Consider the following 20,188-nt stretch of genomic DNA (forward strand, 5'->3'; position numbering starts at 1 on the left):
CTGCTCTCAATGTTGCCTCGTAATAATGACAATCCACCAAACTCTTAATTTCACGCAATGCACTGAAACTTGATTGTTTCAATGTTTCTGTACATTTTTAACACCTAAAATCCACGACAAACACTTCAAATTCTTGAGAAAAGACAGGGCCATTGGTTCTCTCCAGAAAAATCAAGGGTTTTCAAGGACCCTTTAAAAATTCCAGGACTTTCCAGGCCTTGAAATTGACACTTCTAAATTCAAGGGTTTTCAAGGTTTTCAAGGACCTGTGCGAACCCTGCACATGTTGGCGGCAGCGTGCTTTAGTGACGGGTGCGGTGGGGGATAGTGCCTGCGGAGGAGTCGGTAGTGCTGGGCCACTTCTCGATATGTTAGAAGTGCATACCGAGAAGCCGTCGGGACACCGTTGTTAGGCGGAAAAGAGAGGCCTGCTCGGGTGGTCAGTGCTCGAGCTTGATGGTGGGCCGCCTCATTACCGCCTATTCCAGTGTGGGCCGGGGTCCACAGCAGCGACACGGGTTGGGTGGGGGGCTTCTTCCGCAAGATTTGCAGTGCTACTTTAGATATGGTGCCTTTGGCGAAGTTGCAAAGTGCTTGTTGGGAATCCGTGAGAATTTTCATGGGGGTGGGGGTTTGTGTGAGGGCGAGGGCCACTGCCGATTCCTCCGCTGTCACCGGGGAGTTAGTGAAAATGGTTATGCAATTGGTTGGTGCATCTGTGAGTGAGGTAAGCACTACTGCAGTGAAGGCTTCCTTGGAGTGATACTGTGCTGCATCCACGTACAGCGCGTGCTCCGAGGGTGGGTAGTGGGTGTTGTGATGTCTTGCTCGAGCTTGTCGTCTGGCCGAATAGAAGGTTGTGTGCATGTTTCGAGGAATTGGCCTGATCTTGATAAGTTGACGTAGGTCGTTTGGGATGACCTGAGGTGGGTCGACGGGTACTGGTGGGTTGAGGTTAATCCGCTGGAGGATCCTTCGTCCCGGGAGGGATTGAGACAGTCTGTTTATTTGAGCTGTTCTGTGGGCCTCGACAAGTTCGTCAATGGTGTTATGGACACCCAGGGCGAGTAGTCTTGCAGTCTGGGCGTGGGGGGGCAGTAGCAGCGCGGCTCTGTAGGCTTTGCGGAGTAGTGCGTCCAAGTCGTTTTTGTTGGCTTTCGGTAGATTCGCGTATGGTAGATGGTAGCAGAAACGGCTTATTATGAAGCTTTGCACAAGTCTGAGGCATTCCATTTCTGATATTCCGTGGTGTCTGTTTGTTATTCGTTTTACGAGTCCGATGGTCTGTAGAGTGTGATTTTGAAGGGCGCGTTGTGTGAGGGTTGTGCTTCTATTTGCTTGAATCGTAAGGCCTAGGATGCGCAAGTTACTTACATCCGGAATGGGGTGATTATTGATATATGGATTTTGTGTTTGGCGGGGGATTTCGTTCGCGGAGGGCGCAGGATTAAGAGTTCGGATTTGTGCACCGAGCATGTGAGACCGGCTTGCTGTGTTGTGTGTGCGACTGCCGTGGTTCCCAGTTGGAGGACTTCCTCGATATGTGCGTCGCTACCGCGGGGTACCCATAGTGTAATGTCGTCTGCGTATATTGTAGATCTGAGTTCCGGTATCTTTTCCAGGCTGCGTGCAGTGGGTATCATTGCCAGATTGAAAAGCAGGGGTGAGAGGACAGCGCCTTGAGGAGTGCCTCTCGCTGGCATTGGGAAGGTTGGAGAAATGAGGGGGCCTAATCTGAGTGTGGCAGTCCTGTCAGTGAGAAAAGTGAGCACGTACTTGTGTGTGCGTTGCCCTAGGTTGAGAGATGTGATCGCTTGTAGTATTAGTGCGTGGGAGATGTGATCAAAGGCCTTGTGTAGGTCTAAGGCGAGGATCGCGGCATTGTCTTTTAAGTGCGAATGCACTTTATAAGCGACCCCAAACCATCCACCGCCGGCGGCGGCGGCGGCGGCGGCAACGGCGTCCGCAGTGCTCCTCTATATTTAAAAAAGAAACAGCATCCGGCGCCAGGTTTAGATCCGAGGACTTTGCGGCCGCAGCGCGACGCTCTACCGACTAAGCCACGGACGCCACGCTGATATCAGCGTGAGTAACGCGCCTTATATCTTTAACGCATTCAAACTACGTCGCCAGCGGCGTGCGTTGGCGACTCAGCGGCGTTATAGCGGCTTGATAACTGCGTGGTGTACACGTGATACTACAAACCCGATGGAAGAGATGGAAGAGAAGGCGGCGAGGCGGTGGGCTGCGGGGGCCGAGCGCAAGCGCCGCAAGCGGGCCGACAACCGTGCATTCGCACTTTCACATTCTCCCCCTCGGGGAAATGCGGGAGAATTTTTTTTGGAAGGAGCTTGAATGATGTCGTGGTAAATTTGAATGTGTGCGTCTTGAGTTGATAGCCCTGTGCGAAACCCTATGAGGTTGGATGGGAGGAGGTCTTGTTCTTCGAGGTATCTCGTTATTCTGTTATGTATTATGTGCTCGAGAAGTTTTCCTAAGCAAGACGTAAGGGAAATCGGACGGAGGTTTTCTAGTTCGATTGGTTTTGAAGGTTTAGGGATTAGCGAGATGTTGGAATGTTTCCATGTGGTTGGAAGGGTTCCTGCCATCCAGTGGTGGTTGAAGAGTGTCGTGATTGCGTCGAGGGCTTGATCGTCTAGGTGTCTTAGTATCTTGTTGGTGATTTTGTCGGAGCCGGGAGCCGTTCCGCGTCGGAGCTTTAAAATTGCGCTATGTACCTCTGCAGTTGTGATTTCTGTGTCTAGTGTGGGGTTTGGATTGCCTCGATATATGGGGTCGGGTGGGAAGGTATTCGCTGCTGAGAGGATGTACATGTTTCGTAGTGTCTGCATGAGTTGTCCCGTGGTGGCCTGCTTATGCAGTAGTTGGGTTATGCGCTGCATAGTGCGTGATTTAGAAGCTGCGGGGTCCATGAGTTGGCGCAGGAGGGCCCAGGTGCGCTTCATGGACAGTCCTCCCCTCATTTCGTCACATACTTGGTGCCACTGTGTTCGGGTTAGCTGCGTGGCATGTTCTATGATCTCCCTGTGTAATTGGGCAAGGCGTTTTTTGAGGGCCTTTCTGTGTTTGCGGGTTCTCCACCGGCGCTCTATGCTGCGGTACGCCTCCCACAAATGCTGTATGCATGAATCGGCTTAGGGAACTGGTAGTTCGGGATCAACAAGTTTTTCGTTCTCTTTCTTTGCCTGCATTATTTGGTTGAGCCACCGTTCCAGCTCTTCGTTCGTTTGATTGGATGGTGGTGAAACGTTTAGGGTCGAGGTTTGGAAACCGTCCCAATCAGTGATGTGTTTTTGTTCCGTTTTTTTATTAGGGCAGATTTGTACGCGAAGGTTGTTTCAAGAATGTAATGGTCACTTCCAAGTGTGTTTAGTGTGGGTGTCCAGGTTATGCCATGTAGGCGATGGGAAAATACGAGATTAGGTGCTGTGTCCCTTTGTGCGCTGTTGCCTATGTGCGTGGGTATGTCCGGTTCGTTGTGTAGAGTCAGCTGTAGTTCTTGTATTGTTTCCCAGAGGAGCCGGCCTTTTTTTGTTCGCGTGTAGCCCCATGCCACGTGTGGGGCATTGAAATCCCCCATGACCAGGAGGGGTTGACTGCCTGCTTCTCGTAGTGCTTCCATGAGAATGTGTTTGAAGTTGTGTTGGGTGTTTTTTGGGGAGCTGTATAGATTTAGCACGTGTAATTTGGTGTGGTAGGGTTGAAGAGGATATCGTGTGACGAAGTTATGTGGAATATTAATATTTGTAAAGACCCGATATTCTGCGCTTATATTGCGTTGTACGAGTGTTGCTATTTGGGGGTATTCGGGCGTTTGAAAGGTCTGGTATCCTGTTAGTTTCACCATAGTACCTGTTTATTGCAGTGCTATAACCGTGGGGGGGTTTTGAATGGTTGACAAGTGTGTTTGGAGCGCGGGGCGCTTGGCGCGATAGCTTCTACAATTCCATTGCCAGGCAGTGTGTGTTTTATAGGTCGGCATCTGCTTCCATTTCGATTGCTACGGGGGTACTGGCAGATGGGTCGGGTGTTGGCATCGCTAGTCGTTGTGGTAGAAGTTCTTTCATGCATGTAAGTAGTTCATTGTGTAGAGCCGTTATAGATTCCTGCATGGCGGCTTGTGCTGCTTTGACTGAGTCGTGAAGTTGTAAATATTCTTGTCGCTGTGTTCGTAGTTCTTGGGCAATATCTATTGACACTGCAGAATTAGCGCTCTCTGTCGTTGCCCTTCGTTTGAGTGGTGGGGATGTTGTGTGGGAGGGTTCGTGAGATGACTGTTGGTTGCATGTCTCTTCTTCAGAGGATGAGTGTTGTTGTTGTTGTCTCAGTAAGAGATTCTGTTCTTTGAGCTGGGCGTTTTCTTGCCGCAGCTTTAGAATTTCAGCTCGTAGGGCCTGTATTTCTTTGATAAGTGCTTGGTGTGCGTTGGTTTGAGTTGTTTGGGGTTGTGTTGTCGGAGGCGTGTTGAGTAAGGGTTTGGGAAGGCCTTGGGGGCTCACCTGCGTGTTTCTGCCTTGAGATGATCGGCTGGGTGAATGTTGAAGGACATCTCTGTACGTCAACTCTTCATGGTTGGGGTCTTGCTTCTTTGTGGAGTTTCCTCTTGCTTGGGGTTGGTGCTCAGCCTGGGAGACTAGGGCGATGATGGGTGGTTGGTGGGGACGTCGTGGTTGGAAGCGGCGGGGACAACACGATGCTCCGGTGAGGTGGGAGTCTCTGCAGAGAATGCAGTTGGGGTTGCACGGGTGGTTTTCTGTCGGTGTGGTGGAGCCGCACTTGGTGCATCGAGGCGTAGGGGGCGTGTGGGGGCAGACGTCCTGTCTGTGGCCGGGTCGCCAGCAGTTAAAGCAGGCTTCGGATTTCCTCTTGAAAGGGTAGCAGCGTACGATCGCTGCCCTGTAGCGTACCCAGTATGGTATTGTTGTTCCGTTGAAGAGTATTTGCACCAATGAGGAGTTGTTAAGTCTTTTGGCATCCAGTATGTGAAGCGCTGGGTTGTAGTCAGTTAGGCTTCTGAGTATGGTGCTTGCATCGTCCTCTGTTGGGGCATTGAATATGACACCAACACAAGTGTTGGACGGTGGGGGGATGTGGTTGGAGAGGAGGTATGTTGCTCCTTGGTATTGAAGGGTCGTTAGTTGGAGGTATTGCTTGGCTCGCGCTTCTGGCGGGGTGCTGATCACAATGAAGTTAGATTTCTGGTTGACTCGGAGTTGATCCTCATTGTTGCGAGTGATATTTGCTTGCCTTTGGACGAGGTCTGCAAGGGATGCTGCAGGTACGGTTTGGAGGTCCAGGCCGCCTTGGGGTCGTAGCACGATTTTGATGTCGTCTTCTGGCAGAGGTGCTGCAGGCGGAGGTGGTTTCTTTTTAGGCTGTTGTCTGCGCTTGTGGGCGTGCTCGCCGGTCGGGGTGCTGTGCATGGGTTCTTTGCTTGAGAGTAGCTGACTGCCGGCGTTTTGGAGGTTCGGTGTTTTGGCTTGACGGTGGATGCAAACCCATCCGGGTTCATCTAGGGTTGCTGGGTCTATTGGCTGTCCTTCTACGGTGTATTCCATGGTGTGGTGCGTATCACGGAGGGTACTGGGTGCAGGCGATGTGCGTCGCGCCGAGCGAACGCCCGCGTGGTTGGCAAAACCAGCAGGCGCCGCTGCCGAAGCGAGCGGCTGCGACGAGCGCCGCTACGGCGTGGCGGCCGCGTCTTCGACGGGGGGGGGGGGGAGAGGGGGGGCGAGGAACGTTAGGCTGAGGTTGCAGCTCCGAGGTGGCAGAGTTAAAACCGCTTGTTGTGCAAGTTTCGATGATCTCAGCTCACCTTGGTTGGTATTCGGTGATAGAGGACGGTTAGCTGGTGATGTTGTCGCACGTTTTCGGTGGCTAAATCGCTTCGTTGAGGGCATGGGCGATCTCGAAGCGAGAGCGATGTGAAGACCACGCAACTCGAGGGGCAAACGAGAGGGGCATGCGAGAGGAAAAAAAAAAAAAAAAGGGTAACGTGGGCGAAATTTTCACTGTAAAACGTCATACGATGCGCTTATGAAAGCGCCTATCAAATATCTATAAAAATATCCGTGGCCGTTTCTAGAAACGTTTCTAGATAAAATTATTTCTATTGTGTGTAAGAGTGTGACTCTGACGATCCTCCGCACGCGGCCGCCGTGCACAGACGGCGCCGGTATGAGAGGCAGGCAGCAGACAAAGCTGGCGCCGCATCTTTTCAAAGTGCTATGAGTTGTGCTGCGCCTCCGCCAGATGGCGCCACGGGTCCCGCGACCGAGAGAAGACACAGTGAAACATCCCCCTCGCGAGGGGAACGATCAAATGCAGAGCATTTCCGGGGGCGCACGACGTTAAGTAGTTTGCGTTACGTTAATGTTGTTGCACTTGTGGCAACTGCTGACGAGAGAGCGCTCGTCAGCAGTAATTTGAATGAGTCAACGATATAAGGCGCGTTCGCAGTGTCCCATTCTGTGTCGGCTTTGTGGCGCAGTGGGTAGAGCACCATGTACATTGCGTTCCGCCCGCAGGGTCGAGGGATCGAAACTGGGCGCCGGATAGTATTTTTTTTTATATATAGTAGGGAGGGGTGCGGACTACGGACGTCAATGCGGGTGGCATCGTGAGTTACTGAAATGCTCTGCATTTAAAAAAGCGCCTATCAAATAGCCTAATAGTCTGGCAAGCCCGCATCCCCGAGCGCTTCGAAGCTCCCGCCATTGGGTGCACGCCTCCCCATTGGCGAAACTGGTCAGGCTCCTCCCACTACCACGCGCAGCGCGAGTCACTTCCTGGCTGAGGCAAAAGCCGCTGTGGGCGCGCAATAGGCTCCGGAACGATCGCCGGGTGGCGCTGCACTCTCCCCTCCGGGGGAGTACGCCGGGGCGGCCGCCGCTTCGGCACGTGCTTTTTTCGCTGCGCGCGTGCTGCATTTCTCGCGCTAGGAAGAGGGCTGGGTAAAATTTTCTTTCGACTTATGAAAGCACACACATTAGCACGTGTCCAGCAAGTTCGGTTTACACGTAGAGTAGCTACTGGGTCCATTTTTGCCGGTGCTTGTCTTGTCTGCTAGAGACGCGTCGTCTGCTACGCGCCAGTCGAACGGCCGAGCGCCCCGGCGGTTTCACGGGATAAAGAGTGCTCTTGTGGGCGACCCTTGGCTGGTCTAACCACCTCAGTCATTGCGAAACGACTGCGTCTGGTGAACGGCTTTTCAGCGCTCTAAGCAGACGCCCCCCGGCCCAACGTTTATAGCCCCGGCCCGCTCTTCCGCGTCTGGCAAGTGCACGCGCAGCTCGCGCTGTCTCCTGCGCCGCCTGAGGCATCCAGCCTCCCACTCACGAATGCGAACAAAGCGACCGCCAAAGAGCGGCGGGAACACTCCTCACTAGCCCGAAACGAAAAGATGAAACTGAAAGCGAAGCAAACCCCCCATATTGTTGCATGGTCAGCTGCCACGACAGTAAAGAAAAGGATCCATTCGTTAAATTCTGCATATTCCCCGCGAAAGCACACCAAAAGGATAGACGGTAAGCATGGATCACTGCGATTCGAAAGGTGAAATAAGTTGACGCATTTTTGTTTGTATCTGTGTGCTTTCAGTTTACATTACCCGGCTTTGAAAATGCGAACTAGTGTTCTAACGAGTCCTCCCCTCTACACTTTTTTTTAATGCATGCTGCCAATGATTGTTTTCCGCTATAATAAATGAACTTCGGAGTTGTTAATGCGCCCATTCCTTGAGTACGGGTAACTCAACGGCTGGCTGGACATGGACGTGCATTTAAAGAAGCAGGGTATGTTATACGTGGTATCTTTTAAGTACGCCGAAAATTACGAAATAAATTCAGCGGTGGAGCCATCGAGTTAAACGGATTGATTTGTATGCGTTAGCGGGAATTGCATAACCCAATGCTTTAAATGCACATCTGATGTGCAGCCGTGCACCACCGCTAGCTCCACGTTGTACTTTTCCCCACTAACACGCGAATTATTCCTCTTTCCTGTACTGACGCTACGAAATACCATTGCGGCGAAAGGTATTCTTGTAGCGCAAACCCGCTGGCTCGCGCCTCTTTCATGCAGGCAGGCGCATGCCGTGCAGAGAAGACGCTCTGTGGAACAACGGGGGGAAGTAGTGTCGCTGTACAAATTGAAAAATTTATTTCTCTGCTAAAACAAAAACTGTTCTAATTAAACTCCCTGAAATAAACTGCAATCATTTGTACTAGTGAATGGCTTGTATTTTATATTTTTACTGCGAGCACAACAATGCGCAATTTCAAGGTGAATATGGGCCAGAAAGGAGATTTTTCCAAGTTTGACAAACGTTTTCTCGCACATTTCACCTTTTTTCAGTGTAAACATAGCTTTTACCAATTTTCCACAATGCTGAGATACAGGTACAAAGGCTTCATTGGCTGAGAGAATGAGCTCGTGTTTGCTAAAAATGTTTGAAAATGCTCGAAATCGCGTATTTTCTGAATGACGTAATCACAGCAAAGAAAAGGAAAAATATTTTAAAAATGCGGCATAGAGCAGCCCAGGGCCTCAACTGATGTTCACAAAAAATGGTAGCCATTGTAAGAGAAGTTACTTTTTCATGATTTTCAAGGGCCGCTAGAAACAGAACAAAATTTTTTTGGACAAAAACACTTTCAGGGAGCAATGCGGGCCATGCGAGGATGACCCACAATTTTTACTGAGCAAATCCGTGATGGTCGATTTTACGGCTGGGACGTTTGGCATGGAACGATCCAAATGCTTGCTGGAACGATGAAACCCAACAAGCATGAGCGAACTCGAAGGGCAAAGCGGCGGCGGCCCCGCCAGAGGCGATTAGGCTTACCACCACGAAGGATATTTGATGGGCGCTTTCGTAAGCGGCGCGTATGACGTTTTACTGTGAAAATTTCGCCCACATTATCCGCTTTGTTTTTCGCGTGCCCCTCTCGTTTGCCCCTCGAGTTGCGTTTCAGCGAGCAACCGGGTTAGAAGCGGTCGCTGGAGCTACCCACACCGCGCGGCTGCGTCAGCGCGCCTGTGGCTTGCGGGGCGCGTTTTGCGTTTTTGCGGGGAGAAAACGATCCATGCGGTTCACGCTGATGCCCACTCAGACTGAAGCTCCGACAGAAACAGTGCGCCAGGCGTGTATGCACGCCACGCAGTTTGTAGGCAAGGGGCCCGCTCACAGACTCCGTGGCTCGCTGTATCCGCGACATTGGGTGGCCCGTGTTGCCGTTCTCCTTTTATTGAGACCCCATGTCGGCGTTTGCATCTTTCAAAATATACCTCTACAACTTAGATTCCGCGTCTAGTTCTCTATGAAACTTTGTTAGATTGAAATTCCGGCAAACGGGACTTCGTTACACAGAGGGTGAAAATACATGGTGTGCATACACTTGGAGTTACGAAAAATTCCGTGGTTCGTTACATCGAGGGTTTCGTTACATTGAAGTTCGTTACATCGAGGTTTAACTGTATGCGTCTGTTTTCTACACATGCTCCCAGGCAGCAGTACCTCATGGAAACGCTCAGCTACTGACGGCATACAAGGGCAGGGCTTATCAGATTACCACCTGGTAAGGAGCATCAGAACGACCCTTTCAGATTGGCTTTCAAACTTTGCGACGAAAGTGAAAGGCAGCCAGAACAGGCTTTCGGGAAAATAGCGACAATCGAGTTCAGTCGAGAATACAGCCCCAGCTCACTCTAGGAACTTTGCGACGTGATTATTGTGGGGTCTAATGCGCCTAAGCTGCACCTGGGCTACGAGGCGCACCACAGTGGAGGGGAGCTCCGGAGTAACTTTGACCACCTGGGGATCCTTAACCTGCGCTGAAATCTCGACACAGGCGTTTTTGCTTTTCGCCTCTATCAGAAAAGCGCTGTGACATGCCTTTTATCGCCATGAAAAAAATTGGGAGGAAAATGGGAGAAATGTCAGTCTAATTATTTATTCCTCAGCAAACAAGACATTGTTGGTTGTCAAACAAAAGCTAGGAGAGCTACAAAACATACAATCTTTCCGTTGCAGCAAAAAGATATTCAGCCTGTAGTGTCCCTTAAAGTTTAAAAAATTATAAAAGTAACATAATTTTATGTATATATACGTGAAGTCATGTACAAGCAGAAAGCAACACCTAGAATGAATTATAAGAATTGGAAAATTTATCCGTGAGTGAGAATTTCAATTTGTTATTCATAAACGCTAATCAATAAAATTATTAATTTTATCAGGCCCAAGGATTGCAAGATATTCCCTCAATGTGAATGCCTAACTAAAACTTGTAGATAAACATTTGCGAGCCTAGAATGGACATGACTTACGTACTCCAATTGGGGAATTAACCAGCTATGACAACTATAAAGTACTGCTTGCCTGTGTTCACTCACTCAATTCTAATACCAAGGAATTTACACCAATAAAAATTATAACAGAATAGAAAGGCAATTTCAAGGGTACCTTCGCAATTTATCACTATAGTACAAGCTCCAGTCAAGCTCTTAACAGCTCCTTGCTTAAGCTTTTGTTGAAAATACCAACTAGAATCTGAAGGAACAATTAAATGGTCACACGAGACTTTAATTGCATTTTGGTCAAGGTCGCGTTAGCAGGAACAAGCCCGTAAAAAAAAGGGGCAGTCGAAGTTTGTTCAAGGCTAATTTTTTAAAGCTAATTACCCGAGATGAACGAGTGGTAAAGCGAGAGGTGCGCCGCCTGACTTTTTTTAATTTCACATCACCTCCTGGGCGTCGCCTAGTTGTCACTTCTTTGCTCGCGCGGCATTCTTTCGCTCTGTGACCTCGACTACAGGCTTCACACTCCGACATACGGCAAACGAGATTTTACAAAATGGGGCACCTAGCGCTGAAATAAGACCCTTGTTGGGAACGTGTGTACGCCGCAATCACAGCGGGAAAAGCTTCGCCCGCTACGAGGTGTCGCAGACCGCCGGCCATGATGACTGAACGGACCCCGCCGCGTAGGGCAGGAGCGGAACGAAAGGGCTCTACGCGAGAGATGCGAAATGACGGTAGTTTTCAAGCAATTTAGCACCTTCCAAGTTCGCCAGCGAATTTTACCCGGCAGCGCTATGCGTTTACCTCTGCAGGCAAACGTTGTGCAACGATACGTCGTTCCGGGAAATTCGAATGAGCTTTGAAAAGGTGATGTCATGTGTGTTTTAAAACTGGCATTTAAAACTAGCGGAGAAATGCGTTATAATTAGTTTGAAATTGCGCATACTGTGAGGCAAGCTACAGCCGTGTTTGAAGCCCCTTCACTTGAACGTTCAGAGCGACGCCCAACTCGGAATAAACTCGGCAAGCTTAGCGGCAACGTGTGGTAGGATTCGTGTCAAGATGCCGGCACCAGACCGGGAGACGAAATAGGCCTTTTGAAGTCGGGTCCGCGAAACCACGGGTCTTCACCGCATGCAGGGGAAAAAAGACCCCCGGGGTGCTTCGCCAAAATCCGCTCCCCGCATACTGTAAGAACATTTCCGACTGTCGTAGATTTTAACGCTTAAGCCAATAAGAATGTAAGCTTACCGGCGTCCGAATCATCTGAGAGGGCCTTGGAACACTCGGGCACGTGAAGCGCGAGCTGCAGCGGGCGATGGTGCCTCAAAAAGAGCGGCGCGTACCCACTCGGGGGACTGGCTCATGTGGATCACCGACGGTATGGCACTGAAACTACCAGTGCACACCTATTTGCTCTGAGCGCAGTTCCTCTTGCGGTAGGAATAGACACGAAATAAGCTAAAGCAAAAATCAGTAGGCCAGAGAACTGTTGGGAGCACATCGCATAAGATCGAAGGAAGTGTGTTAGTGAAACTTGGATGCTATTGTTCAATGCTGAGGTGTGCTTTTTGGGTAAATTCTTCCACTGACTCATGTTGGCATGTTTATGCTAGTCTTTGCTAATAAACAGTTGCAAGTGCAGAGCCTGTCCGTGTCCTCTTTCTTGTGTGCTACTTATGTTCTTGGACTGTGACAAACATGCCCAGAAACAAATTCTGAAAAAACCGCGGGCAAACCTAACTTGATAAAAAGAGAAAGTAAAGAGCAACACATACACACACACACAAAACAAGGGCGGCAGTTCATTCCCTGACAACCTCACTAAACAAGCCACTCGGAGAGAGGGAAATTGAAGTGAATATAAAAATTAAATTGTCTCACTGCGGTGAATGCAAACGGTAGCTCTTGAGAGGGGGGTAGCAGCGCTTGTTTTTCATTATTTATTCTTAAAAATATTTCAGCCCCCACTTTGGGGTCAACGGATACACGTTGCGAATGAGGTTGCTTGCACTGTTGAGCATCGACATCAGTCTAAGTACCTGGCCCGTCCATTCTCAGACACCATTGCAAGACAATAAGGGCAACGCGCTGCACCAACAAAAGGAGATCCAGCTACGTGTGCGCCAACCTCCTCCCCATACTGTCTCTCTCTGTGCATCCTGTGCAGATACCGCATTCTCCATTGGCACATGCCCCAGCTGCTGGGCAACGCGTTGCCTAGCAACTCTTTCTTGCTCGTGCAATGCTCTGTGACATTGACTGACAGGCTTCACACCCCGACAGAACGACAGGTGCAACTTCAAGAGGTGGGACACCTAGCGCTCTCGCGCTAAAATGGAATGACGAAGCAATTACACCCACCACTGCTCACAACTGACTTTGGTAGTAATGGTGCCCCGGGTAAAAATTATGCGTCTCCACTGCGGGCGATAAACCAGGATGGAAGGGAATACGAATGCAGCCACAACATGAATTCAGCCAGTGCAGTAGCCAGATCAACCAGCTTCAAACAGTCCCCTAAAGGTGAGCACCACAGTGTTGGTGTGAACTGTATGTACCTCGGCCACATATGACTGTTTCAATGCAAGGCTTAGAATATTTGAGAGAGGTGGGGGGTTTGGGAGGGAGGGGACAAAATGTTTTAACAGAAGAGATGTTTAAGCTTTTAGTCCTGCTGTATAGCATTACCAGAAAAAACTACCAAGTAAAAAGACTGAGTGCACGAGAGCATGTACCTCATGAGGAGCACCTGGCGTCGACCAGCTCGAACTTTGAGAACACTACGCCCAGCGTTCATGGCGTGAGCCACTCGCCAGTTCATGTGCGTTCACGCCTGAAGTGCGGCACACACGCAAAGTTTGTGCTACAGACGCAGAGTTCACAAAGTTGGTTGCCGCAGGTTTTAGCGCTGGCTAGAGCGGTCCACTTTGGGAGAGATGTGGAAGGCTGCGGACAAAATGATCGGGGCCTGCCAGTCATGGAGGACTTTCAGCCGCAAGCTCGGAAATCCACGCGAGGTCAGTCGGGTCTCCGACGAAGGGAGAGGGGCCGCCAGCTCTGCCGTTTCTCCAGCCTTGCACCACTAGTGCAAGTTGCACCTTTTTTTTTACATTTTAGATGGGCCTTTTTAAAAGTCAGTGCAAGGGTATGACAAAAAAAAAGTCAAAGAATGATTTGGGAGGGTCAGCAACATTCAAAACTAAAAAAGAGCTTAAAGAAAACCCAATTTTACAATTTACAGAACCTCCAAAATCAGATCTGTAACATATTTTCCCATCGAAGTACAAAGACTACTTTAGAATGAATACTGACATCCTTGCTACTCTACAGTATGACCCTTCAAACCCAACCGCTGGTAATAACAGCAGGGAGTGGCCACCAAATGCTTGCAAATATGTGGCGCACAAGGACGAATAAGCACAACAGGTGGCCTGGAAAGGTTAAAAAAATGAGGGGTGGTATGGGACAGAGAGAGGCATTTAATGCCTGGAGGGTGCAGCAGAGCTATGAGCTGTGGTTTAACAAAGGGTTACGAATTATTTAGACCTCCAAAGTATCTTTAATTTACGTAGAAATGATGTGCACACCGGCGGTTTTGTTTTCCGCCACCATGTGCTTACACAGCTACTGTGGGCAGAAATCAAACCCACGTTCTCAACTGTAAGCAGACTCGACAGACTGAAAGAGCATGTCTGCTTGAAATTTTTGCAATTCTTGCTTATCTGGCTCTTTTAGCAATGCACACGCCGCAATCACCTCACAAATTAATTGGGGAGAAATAAACAAAGAGACAGAGCGCTGCCTCCTGTACACTTAAAAAAATATGCGGGAAGAGAAAGGAGAACATGCCATCAGGCAACGATGGAGACACGCATTCCAGTGGCTGCTCCTCTGCTCCATCTTGCCCCTGTAATCAGAACACAGTGATTATTGAAGGTTTCTGCAACCACACAAAATGCTCGCACAGCCGTACCTCATTTGATGACGGTGTTGGAGAACCCTCTGTGGAAAGAGTACACACAGTGCACATTAGTATTGACTTGCTCATCAAAAACAGAAGGAAATGAAGGATGAAACAGCAGGAATGTAAGAAAAATTATGTGAAAGGAGAATGTTAAGAAAAACCTTGGAAGCTGCAGATAAAATGTCTTTTAGCCAAGCTGTATGAAATAACTTCTTCCTCTGAAGGGATATTAAGCAAAAGCAAAGTGGTCTACGCTGGTAGATAAAAGTGCCTACATAAATATACCACTATTTATGTAGGAATATACCACCACTCGCAGCAGTGGCTTTCCAATAACAAGGTAAATATTCCAAAAGTGCAAAAACAGGTATCGCTGCCTTATACATTTTTCTGCACCACGGTTCAAATTGAAAGTGGATTGGCAGTGCCCAAGGACATGTGGATACAAAAAAAAAGGAAGAAAATAAAAGGTTTGTGGGGACCCGTGTTTCCCTACGCCTCGCCTGCACATGTTTTCGCGAGCTGGTAGCCGCCATTTTGGGTAGCCGGCGCGTCATGTAGGTCGTGTCCTCTTCATGACCCCACGCGACGCGCCGAACCGCCTCGCCGCGAACGTGCGCGGAGGGCGAGGGGGAAGGAGGACCGGTTCGTCGCCTTCTCCATCGCCGCCCTCTCCCCGAGCGCCGGGGGAGCCCTCCTCTCCCCCCCGAGCCGACCTGCGGGATGCGCGAATGTTTCGCGGGGACTCTGCTGAGAGATTCTGCCCTGATCGCTCGCACGGGATGCCTCCCCTGCTCCCGCGGCCGTGATGACGGATATCGAGGTCTGAGTCCCGCGGCTTGAGCGAGCGACAGGAGCCACTGTCTCCCCGCGAGCGATAGTCGTGTTGTCTGGTATATGCCCTGTATCAGCCAGGCAATAAAGCCTCACTTGGGATTGCCGGAGCCTGTCTACCGCATGTGAGTACCCGAACCCGTGTGTGAGTCTTCGGATTCCGCAGGGCTAGTGTACGGCGCGTAGCGTTCTCTAGCGAAGCTAGCCGGGGTCCTCTGCTATCCCGTACGTTAGCCCACATTGGCGCCCAACGTGGGGCCCGAACCCACGACCCTGAGATTAATGGCGAATTCCATTGGGCGAACAGGAGCAAGTGCAGCGAGAAGCCAGAGCAGCACACGGGAGTAACGGGGACGTGTGCTTTCGTTCCGCGAATGAAACATTCGCACTGCTCCGGGAGCAGAGAAAAGAGAGGGAGGGCGTGATGTCAAGGGTCATGTGACAAAACTTTCCCCGCGCTTGCTTCCCGGAGCATATCGCGCACTCGCCTTGTCCGCACGCAGTTATTCCGCGCCAGTTTTGCCAGATACGTGCCGGAGGTTTTGTGTCTGCCTTCCTCACGGCGACGAATGATAAAGTAGGCGATGAGTGAACGTAGCAGCAATTCCTCGTCCAGACACGCGGCGGCGCTTAGCTGCTGCCGTACGCACTGAACGACTATCGTGGCTGCTAGATTCCGCCATTTTTCCTCCGCCACCCCGGGGATAAAACCAGAAGTGACGCAAAAGAGGTCACGTGACTTCCTCGGCGTTCCCTGTTACACCGCCGCTGGCGACGGAGTACCGAGAACTGCTCTCGGCTGTTCTCGGCGCCAAAAAAAAAAGTGCTCCTCCTCGACCAATGAAACACAACGCCCCTGCTCCTGCCCGACCACTGGAAGACGCCAGACCTCGCGAGAGCACTTTGAGTGCAGTTAGAAGTGCTCCTGTTCGCCCAATGGAAAGCGCTATAAGAGTGTCATGATCTACCGACTGAGCTAGCCGAGCAGGGAAGCCATGCCTCCCAACCATGCAGCCGCCGCCGCGACGGCAGCCCGACGAGCGCCTCGAGCCAGGGCCGGATTAAGGTGGGGGCTGCAGCCCCGGGCCCCCAGCCGTCAGGGGCCCCACTCGATCATGTGAAAAAATATCTTGAGTGTGCTCGCTGCCCGCATTGAAAGATGAAGGTAGGAGCTTCAACCTCACCATCACACCGAAGCTGACTAACTCATGACAGGTGGGGAGAAGTGGGGGGCCCCTCACGTTATGGTTGACAACCTTCGAGTCCATTTCAATTTAATTTAGTTATTCCTACTCCTCTTCCTTGTTTTCCCGAGGTTTATGAGAAGATGTCTCGGACCAAAAGTCGTGGGTACACAGCTTTACCGGGCCTAAGAAGCCACATAAAGATGCCCCGAGCTCGGCTCCAGTCTTTTTGGGCACAGGTCGTTTCGGTAGTCTTTTCGGTACACGGAAATATAAGTACGCGGACGTTTCGGTATAAAAAAGGGTCAGGCATGCGAATAATGAAGTAATGTCTGCAGAACTTTGTATATTGTTTAAGCCTGAGGGACGTCATATGTAATTATTGACAACTTCAGCACTTCCATACGGACTCATGCACAGTTTCTGCAAGAAATTTCAATGTATAGCGCTTGAAAAGGAAGCTCATTGCGGTGACGACCCGTTCGGTAAAGCTAGTGGAATAGTTGAATCGCATAAGCATGATTCATATCGACTCGATATTTCTCGCTGAATGGTCAGCGTATATATGGTTATTTAAATGTTCAAATTTTATGTAGGCCACTCGCGGGGTCGTTCGGCTGCAGCCCGCGCCTCTGTGCTGTAGTCTCTGCAGGCTGTCTGAGCAACAAGCGTTGCGGAAGCTACATGTCCGCGTGACTCCATTCGTAGAGTAATTCTCTAGGCGCCACTCGTGTGGACGCTGAGGCCGCCGGGCCAGCCCGACCCTAGCGGCTCTTTTCGAGCTAGGGAATAAGCAGGCCTACGCGGTGTGAAGGGCTCAGGCGTGGACGCCAAACAAAGCAACAACAACGTCTGTTACCTTTCGGGATGACGAAAGCTGTATCCACTTAAAAACGCATCCTGCCTACGGCCCCTTCGATGCCGTCTTCTTGAAAAGTGAGCTTCGCCGCGACTCGGGGACGATAAGCTGTTTGTTCCCGTGGGCGCTTTTCGCTTTGGAATGAGCCGGCGGACGGCGCGGACCAAAGGGCGGCCCGCAGATCTGATTGATTGATTGATTGTGGGGTTTAACGCGCCGACGCAGCGCAGGCGATGAGGCGCGCCGTAGCGGAGGGCTCCGGATTAATTTTGACCTCCTGGGGATCTTTAACGTGCGCCGAAATCTCGAACACACGGGCGTTTTTGCTTTTCGCCTCCATCAGAAAAGCGGCCGCCGCGGCCGGGAATCGAACCCGCGACCTCGTGCTCAGCAGCGCAACGCCTTAGCCACTGAGCCACCGCGGCGCGTAGGCCCGCAGATCTGGTCCTTCTTGGGCGCGGCGGCAGGAGGAGAGGAATCCCCGAAGGAGCACGGGAAAACAGTGGACGCGACAGATGTGTTGAGGATTCAAAAACTAGAGGTCCACCCATACTCGCCTCCGTCGTAGACCCTGAATCTAGACAAGAAGCTTCAGCGTGTTTCCACTGCCAGTTACGACCAAAAACGACCCGACCGATCGACAACGAACTACTGAATGCTGGAACTGTTGCGCGGCAACGACAGGAGCAGCAGCGCGGGGGTGAGCAGAGATATTCTATCTTTATTAAACTAATTGTCTGATGCCATCTCTCGTGCTCACCTGTGCTCTTCAACCCAAAGGGGATCCGTTAATGTGTAACGGCTTGCAGACTAGGAAGGCCATCACAGATGCGCAACAGGAGTTCATCGCCGCTGGAAGTTCGACGGCCATGCGCCAACCCACGCACGAAGCGGACCGCGCCCTAGCCCCCCCCCCCCCCAAAAAAAAAACTCCCACCTCCCCTCGCGGGAACCCCTGTGTAGATGCGACGCATAGGCGGAGCGGCGAAGGGAACGCGTTTTATAGCGCGCATAACGTTGAGGGGACTGCGTAAGCTAGTCCCAGTCGATGACGACGTTGGCGTACTTGTAAAGCGGCGTGGACTCTGGGTGTGTGAGCCAAGCGTGGATGTTGCTTCGCCGGAGAACGGCACACTGGTTATATGCGCAGCGCGCCCGAAGGAGAGGAAACCGCGGAAGAGAGAGTACTGCACATGCGCCGGCCCCAGCGCGTCTGCCGCGGCTATGACGCAACGCAATCCAACACAATCCACTTTAATCCAATCCAATCCAAATCCAATCCAACCGAATCCAAGCCAAGCCAATCAAATCCAATCCAATCCAATGCCCCTCGCGAGAGAGTGTTCATTATCGGAGAGGTGAGGGGGTGAGCGGCGGAGAGCGCAGCTCGCGCGGCGAGGAGAATGGCAGAGGGGTGGACAACGCCGACAACAACGACGACGACGCCGGAGGGACAAGGCGAGTGAATCAGATGCTCTGCATCTAAAAGCATCTTTCTGCTTATCGTCTTCGTGCTAATCATGCTGCGATAGGAAGGTTGCGTTACGCGACACGTCTGAGCCCCCGTCCCACCTCCTTCAAAGACGGCACATGCTCTAGCCGCCGCGTGCTTTCTCGTGTGCGTGTGTAACCTACAGGATTTTGGCCCGTAGGCCGTGGCGGCTAACTGTTTGGCACATGTCTGTGAGTGACAGCTGCCTGCGCAGACTTTGAGCCCTCCCATATATGGAGGTGGAAAACTAGAATAAAACTAAAACGTTACAGGCTTAACAAGATATGCTTCTCGTAAGAAAATCCTTTTCGGTACCATGGCGTCTGCAGGCCTACACGGCGCTTCGATTAATTGTGAATCTGTGATGGACCGGCAATCAATCCATACTAACTTTTACGCCTGGTAAAATCCGTTATATAATACTAGACATCAAGCCAAGAAATGAGTTTCCGGAAAGCGTAAAATTATGTGTAATTTATCACTGATCAGAGAGCATAACATGCGCTTCGAAAAATTTTGCATATCAAAGCGGAATCATCACCACCATCATCATCATCATCATTAGGGCCTCAAGGACGCAGTAGCCCCGGGCCCCAACATTTCCTAATCCGGCACTGCCGGATTAGGAAATTTTGGGGCCCGGGGCGAATGCGGCCACCGAATCTTTTACTTCGTCAAGGCGTTCCTGGGAAACCGCACAGCCACGTTGCGACTCGGACCCATACAATCCCCAACTTTCGAAACACCGGCCAAAGGCACCCCGCAGGAGTCCGTAATTTCACCCCTGCTATTTAACATCGCACTCCTCCAATTACCAAGCAAACTAGACAATATCCCCGGCATTCGTCATGCCCTATACGCGGACGATTTAACCATTTGGACGACACATGGCTCGAGCGGAGAACAAGAAGACGCACTCCAGCAAGCCATTGACACCACCATTGCTTATCTCCAACCCAGGGGCATCACAGCAGAACCTAACAAATCGGTCCTGTTGATTCTACGTTCCCGCACAAGAGGCAGACCCCCTCCCACTACCCCAGAAGTCGTCATTCAAGGATCCCCCATCCCACAAGTTACCACGCTCCGCGTGCTCGGCGTACCTTTCCACTACGATGGCTCCGGAGCGGCCCTTCTACCACAACTCCAAAAAACAGTCACACAGCTAACACACCTCATCCGAAGAATACGAGGCTCTATATACGGACTTAAAGAACACGATACCTGCAAGCTAATCCAAGCGCTGATAGTCAGCCGCATCACCTATGGCACCCCATTTGTCAACCTGAAACCGCAGGAAATCAACAAACTGGACATCCTCATCAGAAAAGCCTACAAAGCAGCCCTCGGCCTCCCAACCTACACATCTAACGATCGTCTCCTCAAACTCGGCCTGCATAATACCTTAAGTGAACTGTTGGAAGCACAGCGCGCATCACACCTCCAGAGACTCAGATTGACACCAGCAGGAAGAAAAGTTCTCCAGGACATCGGACGCACTACCCCTTCTTCACAGCAAGCACCGCAACGTA

At 50.9% G+C, this 20,188-nt stretch overlaps 1 protein-coding gene across 7 annotated transcripts in view; it reads right to left on the bottom strand.

Annotated features, from left to right (window-relative positions):
• The window catches only part of LOC144153754 (uncharacterized), a 100,492-nt gene that overhangs the window by 56,594 nt on the left and 23,710 nt on the right, over positions 1-20,188 (bottom strand). For 6 of the 7 annotated variants that reach the window (XR_013319374.1, XR_013319375.1, XM_077685470.1 and 3 more), the window contains exons 3-4: positions 14,297-14,325; positions 14,173-14,230 (exon numbers count right to left, since the gene is read on the bottom strand). Coding sequence is in view for 5 of the 7 variants with exons in the window: in XM_077685470.1 (XP_077541596.1) it covers positions 14,173-14,230; positions 14,297-14,325 (87 nt within the window). In the remaining 2 variants the exon portion in view is untranslated. Of the gene's footprint in view, positions 1-5,836; positions 5,961-11,571; positions 11,716-14,172; positions 14,231-14,296; positions 14,326-20,188 lie in introns of all 7 variants that reach the window. The other variant, XM_077685498.1, reaches the window with a different exon arrangement.

This window comes from Haemaphysalis longicornis, unplaced genomic scaffold (assembly GCF_048455015.1).
Source record: "Haemaphysalis longicornis isolate Haplotype H1 unplaced genomic scaffold, Haemaphysalis longicornis Haplotype H1 scaffold_1, whole genome shotgun sequence".
In the NCBI taxonomy this organism is placed as follows: domain Eukaryota; kingdom Metazoa; phylum Arthropoda; class Arachnida; order Ixodida; family Ixodidae; genus Haemaphysalis; species Haemaphysalis longicornis.